At 35.7% G+C, this 17,284-nt stretch overlaps 1 protein-coding gene across 1 annotated transcript; it reads left to right on the top strand.

The window, feature by feature from the left end:
• The first annotated feature begins 5,697 nt into the window (after positions 1-5,697).
• LOC107790671 (phosphoinositide phospholipase C 6-like) lies at positions 5,698-10,784 on the top strand. Its single transcript, XM_016612625.2, has 9 exons — positions 5,698-6,223; positions 6,856-7,052; positions 7,566-7,701; positions 7,799-8,038; positions 8,126-8,349; positions 8,439-8,556; positions 9,272-9,424; positions 9,525-9,611; positions 10,234-10,784. The coding sequence occupies exons 1-9, from the start codon at positions 5,900-5,902 to the stop codon at positions 10,525-10,527; spliced, it is 1,773 nt and encodes a 590-aa protein (XP_016468111.1). The 5' UTR covers positions 5,698-5,899; the 3' UTR covers positions 10,528-10,784.
• Positions 10,785-17,284: the final 6,500 nt, after the last annotated feature.

Genomic DNA, 17,284 nt, shown 5'->3' with positions numbered 1-17,284 from the left:
GGAGTTCATACAACGTTGTTTTGAAACTATTGTTATAAGATCACTTCTTCTTTAGATTATTGATCTTAGGTTGAAGCCTCCTTCCCTACTTCCTCAACTAGTCTTTCATTGTAGTACTTATGGAGGACCCTCTTATTCTTGCAAGGCTGCGAGCTTATTACATTGTATACTCGATGGGATTTTTTATGTTCATACTCACATATAATTATCCGTAGTTACTTATCTCCACGCCCTTGTGCTTGTAGGGTTGCTTTTGAACTTAAATTTTGGATGTCTTCCCAGTGGTACTCTCTTTTATATTTATAACACTCATACGGTACCTTTAGCTACTCCAATTCCTATCTGAATATTTATCAAGGGTCACGATGTCATATCTGCGAGACTGAATTCTCTATATTGGGTTTTACTATGTTTATCTTGCACGATCTATTGATTTGTTTGTATCTTCGTGTCTAGCCATAACTAGGCCCTTCCTGAATCAACTACTAAGTACTCATTGACTGATTCTCATATCAATATTCTGCATAATCTTTCTTGGATAATTTCCTTTGTCTTAATTATGTCTCGTACTGGTCCCTTATCTATCGATAAATCTTGGTTAGGAACCCTTACTTCCTCTTCTTGACATCACATTTGCATAATGTTCTGGAATCGTAGCATACCTGTAGGATTTGAATAAATAAAATCTCATCCCTTTCTCATTTTTATCATATTCTTCCATTACCATTCCATAGTTACTAGAATCATTTAATTCTAGCTTAGTGCCACATCATTCCATATTTCCCCCTTTTGGGGAGTACTATGATTTAGTGCTACGATGATCTATGTATAGATGTTTTACCTCTTCATCTTTAGCGTCTTTTCACATCAACGATGACCCTTACTCGCCTCGCGGTAATCCTTCTGCACCAAGGATAATGAAATTCCTTACTTACGAGGGTGACACTTAGTGTAACTGGCACATAGAGTCCCTTAAGCTTAAATTTGCTCACATTGCTTGCTTTAGGGAAGCGTCTTTCTGAATGACCTTTACAGGTTATTCTTCTGTTGTCCATTTTATTATCATCGGAACACAATCTGAAATTCTCATAATGTCGACCATTATCAAAATCACTCAGTCCCTAATCCATATTTAGTTTATCTTGTTTGCCAGCCCATACTGATTTCTATTACTCTAGAGGTCTAGCTTTTCCTTCTGGTAATCAAGAGTTACGAACTTATTTCTGGAAATGAGGATATGACTTAATGGCCTATACTCTTTTGTTGTCTCGAGGCCTGGCTCCTCTCGTCTTTTCCTTCACTTGACTATATACTCTGTAATATTGTCATTCATTTTTTGTTTGATCTACCATTGCCATCCATGCATCATATCTTACTCATAGTGCTTCGTTAACTCTCTTCTCATTTCCCGCTAACATTTCTATCTATCACTTTATTTTGAAAATTTCAACAGGACATTCATTTGCTTTTAGCTCCCCTTGCTCCATCTACTGGCTCCTCGGGTTGCCTAATACTCTTTCTCTACTAGGGACGGGAGCCAAACTAAGGTAATATTTATCCCTTTCAAGGCTTCCAATGCCTATCTTTTACTCATATCTAGCTATACTATTTTAGAGTGCACCATCTAGGTGTCTCACAAGGATATCTATTAGCACATTTGCAATATCCTCCGAAAATGTCAAATAACGCAAATAATCCATCCACCATTTTGGGTCATTTTAACTCCAACCGGATCCTGATATCTGTCCTTCTCTTATACTACTTATGTTAGCTTCCATAGGGCATAAATGAGATAGGTGTGACCAATTTTATATACCTCTGTTACAGTTGAAGGTAACTCAAAACACTTATATCTCTCTTCCTGAGTTGTAGATAATGATCATCTTCACTAACTAGGTACCTCGTACCCTTCTTCACCTTGCTTCATTTACTTGTTGAAACTTGTATCTATCTTCTGAATCTCTCATTATTTTTTTCCATAGGGGTGGATAGATATCCTTGTCTTAAGGCTCCTTATCAAGAGGCTTACACGTATTAGTACATACATGATCTACTGAAGACCTTACATTTATTCATCATAAGCATCATGAAAAATCGAGTTCCTATGACTCAACTGTTCCATAGCCACATTCAATCCCTCACCAACCGTCTTTCTAGGTGTAGGCATCATCGTATTATGAATAAGATTGAGTTTAGGAAAGTTAGTTATTACAACTGAGCTCTACCACACGATCTAGAGTAAGAAGAAAGTGTGACAGTCCTAAATGCCATGTAGCCTCCTGCTTATAAGTGTGGTGCGCAACACACCCATAAACAAGACTCTACTAAACACGGTTGGTAGACTCTCTAGGACAGAACTGCTCTGATACCACTTCTGTCATGCCCCGAACCTGGGGGCGAGACTGGCACCCGGTTCCTCACCTATCCTTGCTTACCAACTTGCGACTAAGGGACTCTGAACATATAATGTCATACTTTATCCATAGGCTACATTACAAGACAATTGGGAATGCTGACTAAATATCAATATAAAGCTGGGCCGACAAGGCTGTCATAACTACTACGGCTGACAAACCAACAAAAATATACATAAAAGGCCTACAAGCCCAACATACTGCACTAACTGACAGGATATGTCCACAAGTCTCTACTAATGGATATATTGTGATCAGAACGGGGCCCCGACCTACTCATAACATATATACATATATACACAAGATGTACATAAAGCTCTAGACCCGGCAACTCCGAAGGGCATGGAGCTTACCGATCAAGCTGAACTCGGGAAACACCTAATGAGGAGGTCTACCCGTCTGTCTGTCTGAACTTGCATGCATGAAATCAGCGGCCCCAGATAAGGGACATCAGTATGAAATAATGTACCGAGTATATAAGGCAATATACTAAAAGCTGAAATTGAACTGATAATATAGTAATTGAAAGTAACTGGGAGTCAAAGATAATCTGAAGATATGTTCCCCTGCTGATACTGACTCAACTCTCTCAATATAGTAAGTAAAATAGATGTCAGGCCTTATAAGTCTTGGTATATATATAACTACTTTGTCGTAGTAGGCTCGCTCATAGGTGCTCGGCCATACTAGACTCTGTATCTTGCCATGTTGGGCTTGCCCATAGGCGCCCCAAGACAATATGCTTGGTATATAACTTACTATCTGATCAGAGGTTGCCCAATAGGGCCTACCCACCGATTATAGCTCGATGGTGGTGAAAATACTTTAATACTATATATGTATAGACCCTCTACTCTCTTGACTGGAAGAAGAAAATACTAAACTATATATGAAGTCCCAATAAGGGAGAATGTTGTAACTTATGAGACTAGGAAAATGTACATAAATTCAGGAATATGAATTTCTCTTTATGTCTCGTTATCAAACTCATGTAATTACGGGATCATGCCAAAATGAAGGAAGAGCTTAACCTTAACATACCTGAACCGATTCTCTTGACAATCCCTTTAACACCCGTTGATTTCGACAACACATAACAGTGGACCGAAATAGGGGAAAATTCGTATGATATTCTTGAGAAAGCTTATTCTGGGCTTCTTTAGAGTGACGTTGCTAAGCTGCTTAAGGAATTTCTTTTGCTTGAATTCTTGAATTCTTGATGGAATATCCGTTGCATAACATTTGATATAAGACCTCCCTTTTGAATTAGATAGGTTTTAGGTTTTAAATGGTTGGGACCCACATAATAATGACTAAGCCACGTAATATACATAAATGTTCCACCTTTTACTCATAATACAAGAGTCAAAAATTCTGAAATTGGGGGCTGCCACGTTAAGCCTCTTTAAACTTATCCAATTTTTCACCTATTTTCCTTAATTAACTTACTAATCCCCCATTAATCCAATAATTAATTAATTATTCACATAATTGAGAATTATCTTAAATTACTTAAAATATTACTTACTTGACACACTTTTTGTATCCTACTATTAGGGGTGTTCATAAAAACTCAAAAAATCGAACCAAACCGAAAACCAAACCAAACCGACCAAAAATAAATCGATACTTTTTGGTTTCGTTTGGTTTTGGTTTTGAATTTTAAAAACCGATCAAATTTGGTTTGGTTTTGGTTTTAATCAGAAAAAATCGAAAAAAACCCAAACCAAACCGATTATAGGAGTAGCTATTTCAAATTTATTATTACACTATTTCAAATTTATTATTACACTTATATATATGTATACTTTTATACAAAGTTTCAGAAAATTTATAGTAAATGTTAATAGTTTGCACTTTTAGTATAGTTCTTTACCTTTACATTCTAGTTTGATTGGTTGTTTTTTTTTGTTAAGTGTAAGAATCCATTTCGTGTTAAAAATAATATATTTAATTGAGTCCTTAAATTATTCATCACTATTTAATTCAACTATCATCAATATATCTTGGTAATAATAGATTTCTCAAAGGGCAATTGATTTGATAGTGTTACGTTGAAAATGTGGTCGCCGGAATATGTGTTTGGTAGTGTATGTCTTATATTTAAGAAAAAACCAACAAAACCCGACATAAATCGAATCGAGAAAAAAACGACTTAAAGGGTTTGATTTGGTTCTATTATTTGAAAAACTAACTTACTTGATTTAGTTTTTTTTATGGAAAAACTGATCCAAACCGAACTATGAATACCCCTAACCTTACCTCTGCTTTTATTATCTAAATAAAATTGCTTGCTATAATATTACATGGATTCAATTGGCCAAGGAATTCAACATCATATCTATGTGATAGCTAGAATATATATGACTATTCAGGTAGTACACCTTATTTAATATGTATTATTGTTCAGCCAAAAGAAAAAAAAACCATATTGAGTACTTGAAATTGTCAAATGTGTGCTATTAAACTTTTAATACTAATATGGCAGATCGTGTGTTTTTCATCCAATATTGAGCGGATCCCAGAATAAAGTATATGTAAATGAGAATTGGTTTCAGAATTTAGGATCGAGGTCATTTATGTATTTAGCCATAGCCAGAATTTTCTTGACCATTTTGTCCAGAATACTGATATTTATAAATGAAAGTTACATCAACAATCCGTTTCAAAGATGCCTAAAAAAAAAAGCAATAACTGCTTTCCATCTCACTATTGCAATTTGCAACTCTTTTAATTCTTTCTAATCCATTTTGTTACCTACAAAAAAGCATAATTAATAAGAATAACAAACTTTTAGATGCACTAACGTAATTTATAATTCCAGAAAACTCAACGTGTGAACTTATGGTAACTTATTCTTTTCACTAAATAGAACCATTATTTATTTTATCAGATTTAAAGTTATATGTTTCTTTACCTTTTTTCCTCTATGCTCAATACTTTTTAATTCAATATTTATTCAAAGGAATGAGAATAGCATCAGAAAATAAAAAGAAAGAGAAAGTAGAACTCCACTAGTTCAATACAAAATTTTATCACCAAATTGAAATCTTATTTTTTTCGTTTTATATAAGCATCTCAAAAGTAATTTAAGTAAAAAAGTAAAGAAAACAACATTGGCGGGAAAGATTCGACTCTAACGGTAAGCAGGAAGCTGACAAAATAAAGAGATCGAAATAAGAGAATCAGAAAAATAATAGACGCGTCGTAATTATTTAATTGAAACGTTATTCAATTTGTTCAACAATAATCCAATCACTTTCATATATACACACATAATTATAGATCTTCTCTCCATCTAACAACCCCTCAAAGTCTTTATCAACCAAAAAAATTCAGTCTTTTTTAAATATATATTTTTATAAAACTTCCTCCCTCCTTAGAAAAACACAAGATCAAGAATCATTGACTCATTATTACATTGTTACGATTTGTAATCTTAGAAACATTCTTATAGAAACTTTTTCTTTTGATTGATTCGGGAAATGGGGAGTTATAATTATTACAGAATGTTCGGGTGTTTTAACCGGAAATTTAAGATAAGGGAGACGGAGCCGCCGCCGGAGGTGAGGGAAGCCTTTTCACGGTACGCCGGAAGAGGGACCCACATGAACGCCGATCAGCTTCTCCGTTTTATAGTGGAGGTTCAAGGAGAGGAAGATGCCACCGTTAAAGATGCGGAGCAAATTATACAGCAAGTTGTTAATCGCCGGCACCATTTGATTAGGCGGCTTAACCATCCTCTTGAGCTTGAAGATTTCTTTTATTTCCTTTTTCAGGATGATCTCAATGGACCCATCAAATCTCAGGTATTTGTTACGTTACCATACCCATTTACTTTTGCAGTTACATTGGGGGGAAAAGAATTTTGTGGGCCACCATATTAAGTTCATTCAATAGCTAGAGTTACAATAAAACAGTTTTTAGCATATACTGTTCAACTAAACTTGGACAATATAATTTGTTTAGCTGCAATTTTTCATTTTTTGTTATAGACGCGCTAGTAGAAAAATTTAGAGAAGCTGGAGAATTTTGTTTTATATTATACTATTGGACTAAGATCGACGAGCTAAAATGAAGCAACATGGACAGTCGACCCCAATTGCTGGGATTGAGGAGTTGTTGTTGTTGGGAGAGAGAGCAGACTAAACTTCTAGAGATGGTCTAGATTAATCAATGCAATGGAAGGTTGTTAAGAATGGAGCTGAATTTTTATTTTATTTTTTGGCTTTCTCCTCCAAGAGTTGAGCTTTTTAAGGTAAAACTTTTAGGTGTTAAGGATTGTACTGTGTTTTTCATCGGAAATTAATGATAGCCTCCTCTTTACTCGTGAAGTATTGTGCATGGTGAGAGTAGTTCAAGTTTTGATTTTCTTTGTGGACTATATATATGTATGTTTGAAATTACCATTTATTTTGTTTTAACAATTTGTCATATCCAGGTACACCATGATATGAGTGCTCCATTGCAACATTATTTCATCTATACAGGTCACAACTCCTACCTAACAGGAAACCAACTTAGTAGCGACTGTAGTGAAATTCCAATAGTTAGAGCTTTGGAAAGAGGTGTCCGCGGTATTGAACTTGACTTATGGCCAAGTTCAGCGAAAGATAATATTCATGTTCTTCATGGAAGGTATTTTATATGCTCCTTGATTCATAGTGTAATTGTATTCAGCCACTTTTACATTTAGTTAAGAGACGTTAAGTTTAGTAAAACTCCCAAAGGCACTGGCTAACATTCAACATACCCTTGCAATAGCTGTAATAATAACAATCTCAATGCAACAGGAAGAAGAAGCATTTCTTCAATTATCAATCTGGAATAGCATTTCCCAATTAGATTATTGTTATACCATATAAGTTGAAGAAGAATAAATCTGCAATATCACGTGTAATGTTCATAGTAACTTAACATATATGTGTTGCCTCTTATTCTTTCTGATGTCCAATGTTCTGAAATTTTACTTCAATGTCACGGGTTCAAGCCGTGGAAACGGCCTCTTGCAGAAATGCAGGGTAATGCTGCGTACAATAGACCCTGGTAGTCCGGCCCTTCCCTCGACCCCGCGCATAGCGGGAGCTTAAAGCACTAGATACAAGTTTCCCTTAAATTTATTGAATGAATCAAATTATAATTATTTTGCAGGACCCTGACCACACCAGTGCCACTTCTCAAATGCTTAAAGGCCATTAGAGACCATGCTTTTGTTAAATCGCCTTATCCTGTCATAATCACGTTGGAAGACCACCTGACACCAGATCTTCAAGCTAAAGTTGCAGAGGTTAGAATCCATTTCCCTTTTGTGGATAACAACTCGAAATATTGCACGTTTCTTTCTAATCTAGTTTTAACTCCTGGGGTTCCTTCTGTTTCTCTAGATGGTTACCCAAACCTTTGGAGAAATGCTATATTATCCTCAGTCAGAGTGCTTAGAGGAATTTCCTTCACCTGAACGGCTTAAGAATCGAATCATTCTCTCTACAAAACCGCCTAAAGAGTACCTTGAGTCAAAGAATCAGAGAGACACATCTCCAGTGGGAAAAGATTCATTTCGAGAGGATGCTATGAAGAAGGAGAAATCAAATTTTGGCACCGAGGATCAGGATACTGATGAAAGGGTAAAACGACGTTAAACAGTCTCTTGAATTTTCTTGTTGTAAGGATGCTAATTCTGATTTTATGGTGCCATTTTATCTGGACATTAGAGTGACAGTGATCAAGATGATGAAGACGGTGATACCTCCTGCGATCAGCAATCATCCCAACCAGGAGCACCTCAGTACAAGAGTCTGATAGCAGTTCACGCTGGTAAGGCAAAACATGGTTTAAAACGTGCACTAAGAGAGGGAAGTAATAAAGTCAGTCGACTTAGTTTGAGTGAACAAGAACTCGAAAGAGCTGCAGAAAATTATGGAACAGATTTGGTCAGGTACTCCTCAATTTTGTGCCATAAAAAATTGAACAATTGATGAGAATGCTTTGGTTATTCTTGATTCAGTTTTCCATTTCATTTGCTAGGTTCACCCAAAAGAATATTGCAAGGGTGTACCCTAAGGGAACAAGAGTAACCTCCACAAATTTCAAGCCTATGACTGGCTGGATTCATGGAGCGCAGATGGTAGCATTTAACATGCAGGTTTGTTTGAACTTCTGAATGCTGGTGCATCAACATGTTATATATGTTCTATGCCTTACGTTGACTTTTTTGATTGCTTCTCCATTTCTTTGCGACCCATAGAAACTTCACTTTTTAAAGAATGTAATATGCTAGTGATTATGATATACGGAGTAATAGATAACTGCTTCAATGATATCTCCTGATTTAATCCTTATACTCAACTTGGTTCTATATCAGCTATGGAGATCGAGCATTAAGGTTGTAGGTTAGGAGGTAAGAGGCTAGTCTGATAGTGTTGTGTCTTAGATTGCTAGTAGCTTCAGTTGTGTCCATATTACTTCATTAGGGTTGCAGGTTAGGTTGTAGGAGGCTAGTCTGATAGTATTTTGTCTTAGGATGCTAGTGGTTCTTGTTGTGTTCTTATTACTTCCATTGTGTCTGTAGTACTGTGCTATTGTTACTGCTTATTGTTATCGCTTTTTTTTCTATTTTCTGATTATTACATTGTTGGTGTTATCTTTCTTGCTTCCTTTGATGTTACTACTCCTATGTCTCTTTCCATCTCCGTGAGCCGAGGGTCTATCAGAAATAACCTCTCTACTCCTCCGGAATAGGGGTAAGGTCTGGGTATACACTACCCTCCCCAGACCCTACTTGTGGGATTCCACTGAGCTGTTGGTTGTTGTTGGTTCTATATCAGCTGTCTAAATGTTATATTAACTACACAAAATAGGGATATGGGAAATCACTTTGGATGATGCAAGGGATGTTTAGGTCTAATGGAAGCTGTGGCTATGTGAGAAAGCCTCGTTTTCTCATGGAAAAAGGCCCACGCAATGAGGTATTTGATCCTAAAGTAAAATTGCCAGTGAAGAAAATTTTACAGGTAAGCAAAAATGTGTTTTGATGTGGAGAGAACATCAAATTTCAAGATAGTATGATGGTCTGCTTAAGAAGTGTAATATTTTTTGGTTTATTTTCTGCAGGTCAGAGTATATATGGGAGACGGATGGCGCTTAGATTTCAGCCATACACACTTTGATGCCTATTCGCCTCCAGACTTCTACACGAAGGTTAGTGAGGGTGATGGTTTCCCGACTTACTTGCCTACTTAAATTAACACACTCCTTGCCAGACCATGCATTGAGAGGCTAGATGTTGTTTAAATCTATTTCAATCTTTCTCTTGACTTAGTACAACTGATATGCAAATGGATGGAGTTGTAGCCTTCAGGAATAGTTCATTGGCTTGTTAATGTTTTATTAGAACACAGTATGTTGACATATCAAGATCCAATACCTGGTATATAGTATTTTTCTATTATTTACTGGAAAAAGATATCTGCATTATAACCAAGTAAATAAGAATAAACCTCAACTTAAGATTTGGTATCCAAAGCGCGTCATTGTGTGTGTAAGGAGTAATTTTTCCTTACACCTATTGTCATTCATTGTTTGGTTAACATAATAGCCACCATGGTTGTCATTCAAGTAGACCTGCTGTACTCAAGCAACATGTTATAACATGCTCATTCAAGAAAATGCCCCGTTTAAGATTGATCCTGACCTCACAAGGTGTTATTGTTATAATCCTTCTTTGGTGTATAATTTTAAACTTTTATATTTGCATAGTCCTCCTGTTCTTTTTTGTACTCCAAGATAGCTGCAGGAATTTATTAAAATTTTATGATGGCAGCTATATATAGTTGGAGTGCCTGCAGATGCTCATAAGAAAAAGACTCGGATAATTGAGGATGATTGGTGTCCAATTTGGGATGAAGAGTTTAATTTCCCTTTGACAGTGCCAGAGCTAGCATTGCTTCGAATTGAAGTACGAGAATATGACATGTCGGAGAAGGATGATTTTGGTGGTCAGACATGTTTGCCTGTCTGGGAGTTAAGACCAGGGATCAGATCAGTCGCTCTCTATGATAAGAAGGGTCAGAAAATGAAATCTGTCAAACTTCTTATGCGATTTCAATTTGTGTAAACTGTGAAAAGTTTTATTCTTTTTTCTTGGTAGGACTTTCATGCTTAATTTGATTGTATCTAAACGTCCTTCATGTAATGTGCATGTCCAGCTTTTGTAGATGTTGTTGTATTAGGAAGGGAAATAAATTAAGCTCGAGGGATGAAGTTATGGGCTTGTGAGTTTGTAACATTTGTTTTGTACCCTTGTAAACATTGATATATATTCAGGTATCAAAGTGAGGCAGAAAATACAGATTACCTCTTTCTTTTTCTTCATCTCAAGAGGATTGTGTTTTTTCACTATCATCATGTTCAACGTAGAAAGAAACCAAAAAGGCCTATGAGAATACTTGAGGTCATTTTTTATACTCCCCTTTATTTTAGCAGGCGTCGGTCTTCTTCATCTTGCCACATTGCATCAATATTGATCCAATAATCTATTGGGTGTACATTTAGAGATAAATTTCTTCATTTATTTATTATTTCTTTCGTTTTTTTTTTTTTTTTTTTTTTTTGCAGAGGATGAAGATTTTAGATGACTAAGTTGACATTCATTCTTGCCTTAATATCTCTGTTGTTCAGACTCTTCAAAAATATTATTGAGTGTGTGTCGGACTCTCCAACAGTAGTATTGGATCTGACACGGGTGTGTAGCATTTTTAAAGAGTCTGAATAATATAGTTTAATCACACAAGCTCTCTATATAAATACTTAGCAGTTAGTTTATTTTACTTTTATAATGTGACTCGCTAATACTAATTAGTTTTTTACTTATTTATTTATGAGCCAGGAAAAAATCACTTAAAAGAAGCAAGAACTGAAACTCTATTGCTTCAATTTATATTTTATATAGGTGGATAACGAAATACAGAGATTGAAAATATTAATCTAATAGTAAAAGAAAATATTATGGTGTCTGAAGTGGGGAGTGGATTTGCTACAGTATAAAAATGCTCCATTGAATCTCAATGGTAAGCCTGATGCCACCACTTGGCTATTCAAATATCTGTTGGTTTAGATGCATTTACTGTTTCGTTTCCTCTATGCTTTCACAAATAATTATAGAACCTATTAATATGGTGTAATTGTTTTTTTTTAACATTAAAATGATACTTTTTTGTAGTTGTATTTTCTTTCAATTGCAAAAGATAAATTAATAAATATAATTGCATAAGATTTCAATAGCCTTATTCTAAATATTAGAAAGATCAAAATGGTGAATTGGAAATGGAGCTAGCAGTTACTAGATTCTTCACTTTAAATAAGCGTTTTATCAAGAAAATCAGAAATTGTATATCAACATTTTTATTCATGCAGGAATTGTTTTTATGATTTACTTACAAAACAATTTATTTTTAATTGTGTTCAGTACTTCAATAAATATATTTGGCAATTAAAAAAGGGCAATTATCAGGTTTATTCTCATAAAGGAAACACATTAAATGGATCGAAACCATCAAATATTTGAACAACCAAGTGGCAATCATCAGACTTACCATTGAGATTTATGTTGGGCTTTTAAGCTCGTGTAGTTTAAAGAGGGTGAATGGGAAATGGAGGGAAAATGAAATATGTGAGTTTTCTTCATTGGCAAAGGGATATTGTCCCACATTGAAGGAGGAAAAGACTTTTGATAAGTATATATCTACATAGGCTCCGTAACTTCTGGAATTGAAAAAGGAAGCTTTTCCAAGCCCGAACAAGATCAAAAGAACTGATCGCTTTCTACAATAACAAAATAGTTATCTACTAGCCATGTTTTCTTTCTGTGATAATGCCGTAGCGTAGGACTCCAGGAATTTTGGAAGCTGAACATGCTCAAAAGATGCCTAAAGCTTTTAGCTTTGATCATTCGACGCCGAGTGAAACGGTTCCTCGCTAAATAAAACCAAAGTTCCACTACAACCAAGGAAAGAGATAGATCACATCTTGGCCAAATGCCAATCCTCCTAGTTTGAAAGAGAAAAAGAGTGGAGATGTGCGAAAAAAGATCACTCCTAACTAACCAGTCAAGTGAAAGGAGCCCGCTTACCCACTCCCCTTTCCCCCCATTGCTAGGAGCCTCGCCCTCTTGACTTGATATGTCAAGAAGACTACAACCGATAGTGGATCACCTTTTGCTTAAAAAGGCCCGCCCATCTCATATATATGATAAAGGAAGCAGGCTGTTTTTAGCTATTTTTGCTTTTTCTTTTGTTTTTTTTTTTCTGGGGGTCTAATATGAGATGTATAACGTGCTCATACTCATCCATTAGGATGTTCCCCCCTTCAAGAGCTCCGCTAGGATACTAACTTGGTTACCTAGCATTGAAATCTTTACTTACGAAATTTTATGATCTTCTTCTTCTTCTTCTACACATAAAAATTTCAGTGTGTTTTACAGCCTTCGAGTAGTTCGTTGTTCATCGGCGTTTTTGGTACCAATACTCCGATGAGTTAAATCGTTCTATCCTGGGAGGATATATTCCAGCACCTCGTGTACTTGAGGGGAATAATTTTCTTAAGGACACACTGTGTATTCAGTGGGCTCGTTTATTCCGATATTATTTTTCAGAATTTATTTTGTCGTTCTGGTTCTATTAACTTTCTGTTTCTGTTTTTTCATAAAGTTTAATGTTTTATTGTTTATTACAGCAATACAGATTGGATAACAATCTTAAGGAAATTAATTATTATATTTTGTATTCTGTTTGTGGTGATTAAAATATGTGTAGTTTTCTACTCCTTCTGAATTTTTACATTATCGGATCACTAAGGCCGACTTTCGTCCCTACTCAACGGGTGGGTCTTGCAGTCAAGCTCCCTTCAGCCTTTGCACTCGAGGTACAATCTTCGTCCGGCCCGAGGAAACATTTGCACGCCTTCGTTACCTTTTGGGAGGCCTACGCCCCATAGAAACTGTCTACCTGAGACTATCCCTTGGCACGAAGGTCTTGACACAAGGTTAGAATCCTGATTTGAAGATATAAAAACTTCATCATAGTATTGAAATTCAGAAAACGATTTGAAGAATATAGAAACTTCATTGCTTTCTATGAAATAGTATATAAAAACTTTGGGTTTTATTTATCATACATACTGTTTATTGTTAATTATAGTATTGTTTACTGTTTTGATTTTGCCATTAATTAAACTTTTCTGTTGTTGACAGTGAGAAATGGCAACTGATACCGGAAATTCTTCTTCGACTGTTGCGGCAACGACGATAGCATCGTCAAGACGGAATGTTGTTCCACCGGCTGAGAAACCGGAAAAATTTTCTGGAGCCAACTTTAAAGGATTAGCAAAGGGTGTTCTTCTGGCTTACCACACTTGGTATGAAGAAATTCACTAGTAAAAAACCTCCAATGCCTGTTATGGACATGCCGGACAATGAGAATTCATGATTGTTGAGGCGTGGAAACAGGTAGATTTTCTTTGCAAAGGCTATATCTTAAGCACTTTAGAGGATGACTTGTACAATGTGTACAGTGCGATGAATACTTCGAAAGGATTATGGGACGCACTTGAGAAACTAAAGATGCATGCTTGAAGAAGTTCGTGGTTGCCAAGTTTCTAGACTATAAAATGATAGACAACAAAACTATTGGAACCCAAGTTCAGAAGCTTCAACTTATTTTTCACGACCTTATTACTAAAGGTATGGTCGTGAGTGAAGCATTTCAAGTAGCTGCAATGATTGAAAAATTTCCTCCTTCGTGGAGAGATTTCAAAAACTATCTTAAGCATAAGCGCAAAGAAATGAAGTTGGAAGATCTTGTGAGTCGTCTCAAGATTGAGGAAGACAACAAAACAGCCGAGAAGAAGTCTCGTAAAAATTCTACGATCATGGAAGCTAATATCATTGAGGAGACTGCTCCAAAAAGTAAGAAGAGGAAGAGGTTTTCTGGACAGACTAAGGAGCAGAACAAAAAGAAATTCAAGGGCAATTGCTACAATTGTGGAAAAGTTGGTCACAAAGCCCCTGATTGTCATCTCCCGAAAAAAGATAAGAAGAAGCGACAGACCAACATAGTGGAGAAGAATGATGACATTGATGATCTGTGTGCAATGCTTTCGGTATGCAACCTAGTTGGAAATCCGAAGAAGTGGTGGATTGACTCTGGAGCCACTCGACATGTTTGTGCTGTCAAAGAAGCATTTGCGAGTTACTCTATTGTTGGTCCCGAAGAAGAGCTTTCCATGGAAAATAATGCAACAGCCAAGATTGAAGGTTATGAGAAGATATTCCTGAAGATGACTTCCGGCAAGGTGTTAACGCTCAACAACGTTCTTCATGTTCCTACTATTAGGAAGAATTTAGTTTCTACTTCTTTACTTGTGAAGAATGGATTCAAATGTGTATTTATTTCTGATAAAGTTATTTTTTATGGAAAAGGGCTAGATGTGTTCCTCTACTATTAGAAATTAGCTATAAGTAGCCTTCGTTATACTATTCGAAGGTTTTTATCCCTGTCGTTACACATTTAAATATATCTACCCCTCCATCTGAAGGACCCGTTTTGATAGAGATGTGGCAGCATTTTAAACACCTAAATTATGTTTCCTCTTAGATCCAATCCACTCGGTCCAGACCCGAACCCGAATAACACCTCACAAACCTCTCCTCTCCTTCCCCTCCTCCTTTCTCTCCTAGTATTCTCCGTCCCCCTATTTCCCTCCTCTCTGTTCCTTTTTTCCTTTTCTTTCTTCCTTTATTCTTATATTCTTACCTTATTTTAATTTATGTCAACTCTTAAAGCACCAACGAACCTAATAGCTGGAAAATCCACTCAATCATACATATAATTTATTCCAAAATTTTACATACATCAATGGAGATGGGTCTTCGAGTTTAAAATCCAATGTCTTAGACTAGTTTGATTTGATATATCCAAAGATTTGCCTAGAAGTTCATTGAATGTTAAAGTCGGTGTGAATTGAAGAGAAAATAAAGGACCCTTTGTCTTGGTATTATTTTTTCCCATCTCTTTCAATGCTCCAATTTTTTCTCCTACTTATACTTCTGTGTGATTTGGTAATTTCTTTGCATGTTTACTGAAATAGTAATTTTGAAATGGGGTTTGTTGAGTTTTTTATTGGATTTTTGTTGGGATTGTGAGTTGATTGCCACCTTTATTTTTATAGTGAACGGCGTTTTCCCGATGATAGTTCGGTGGCTCTTTGTCAGCGGTGATGATGGAGCTCAGTTGGTTCTACGGCTGTCCAACGGGACGGGACCAAATTAACGGGACGGGACGACATTTAAGCTGGATGGAGGCGAGACGGGACGAAACGGGATGGGACAAACGGGACGAAACGTTCGTCCCATCCCGTTCCGTTAACAAACGGGATGGGACGGGACGGGACGGGACGGGTTCGTGGGCCTTAAGTGTACTTTTTTTTAAAAAAACGTCTAGTTTTTGAAATTTACTATGTTTTTAAAGTTTGCAACGGCTAGATTTTTGACTTATTTAATAAATTTAAATGTTACTATGTTAAAATGAAAATTAGAAAACTAAGTAAAGAATTATAAAATATTAAAACAAAAGATTTGTAATGAAATATTCTAGTAATTATAAATTTATAATAGAGTTATAATTTATTTAATATAATTTCAAAGTATTAACTATTAAGTAACCAAGACAATTCATAAATAAAATTCAACGCTTAGAGCCTTTTATTTTATTAATAGAACTTTCAAATCTCAAATACAAATATAATTCTTTTGAAGAGCACCTAATCTACGCAGCCACCTTCTAGGAAGAGTTCTGTTTGAACTAAGCCTCTTAGTAGCCAATTATAAATTATCATACTAATATTTGTAAGCTCCTATATAGCTTCTTTGTAACTTATCAATAATATCTCTCGGACATTCTGCTGGAATTGGCAATGTTGATTGATGTTCCATGAGCTCCATGTCGTCATCGCTCCCAGTGGTTAGTATCTCATTGTATTCTTCTTCTTCCCTAGTGGTTAATTTTTCAAAACCAATATTTCTTCTTTCTGCATTAATCCAATCTTTGAATAATACGGAAATCTCTAGACTGTCCTCCGCTAATGAATGTCTATGATCTCCAATTTGAAATCTTGCCGCGCTAAAAGCACTCTCCGATGCTACTGATGATGCTTGAATAGCCAGGATATCTCGGACCATAATTGAAAGTGTTGGAAAAGCCTTGTCATGCTCCCTCCACCATGACAAAAGTTGTTCCTTGCCTTCTTTGTCTTTAATATTTTTCAATCCTTGATTAAGATAAGAATCAAGTTCATCATCAATAGAGGAATCAAAACCTGTTATATCATCCATATCTTCCCATAAAACTTCTGCTCTAGACTTAGAAGTAGAAGGAGCAGTTTCACAACCAATTGTATCCATAGATTTATATTTATCAAACATTGATCTAGCATAAGAATATATGCTAGCTTGGCAGTTTTCGAGAGATGATTGTTCATTATCTTGAATTTCAAAATTCTCATAAATTTTACGAACAAGTCCCTTTGCACCTCTTAGTTTTAAAGATGGGTTAAGTAGAGTAGAAATTAAATAAACTTCGGGAAAAGAGAAAAAATACTTTTTAAATTTGAAAATCATTTCTTTAATGGCCGGTGCATAAGTTGGATTTTTTTATACTTACCAAATACAACAGAAATTCCACAAATATACCACAATATTTGTGTAACAGTAGGATAATATATACCAGAAAATTCTTTTGTATCATAATAAAATTTTTCTAAAAATTTAGTAAGCTCTCTAAACTCATCCCAATCAGAATCAACAATTTGATCAACAGGGT

Source organism: Nicotiana tabacum, chromosome 6 (assembly GCF_000715075.1).
Source record: "Nicotiana tabacum cultivar K326 chromosome 6, ASM71507v2, whole genome shotgun sequence".
NCBI classification, from domain to species: domain Eukaryota; kingdom Viridiplantae; phylum Streptophyta; class Magnoliopsida; order Solanales; family Solanaceae; genus Nicotiana; species Nicotiana tabacum.
Note: the sequence above shows the minus strand (reverse complement) of the source record. Positions and strands in the feature narration are given on the sequence as shown.

What these genes read in the sequence shown, in the direction of transcription:
- LOC107790671 (XM_016612625.2), top strand. Translation starts at nt 5,900, where the DNA reads ATGGGGAGTTATAATTATTACAGAATGTTCGGGTGTTTTAACCGGAAA. An exon ending in ATTCATGTTCTTCATGGAAG is followed by an intron (nt 7,053 to 7,565) that starts GTATTTTATATG and finishes ATTATTTTGCAG; the next exon opens with GACCCTGACCACACCAGTGC. An exon ending in CTCCAGACTTCTACACGAAG is followed by an intron (nt 9,612 to 10,233) that starts GTTAGTGAGGGT and finishes TTATGATGGCAG; the next exon opens with CTATATATAGTTGGAGTGCC.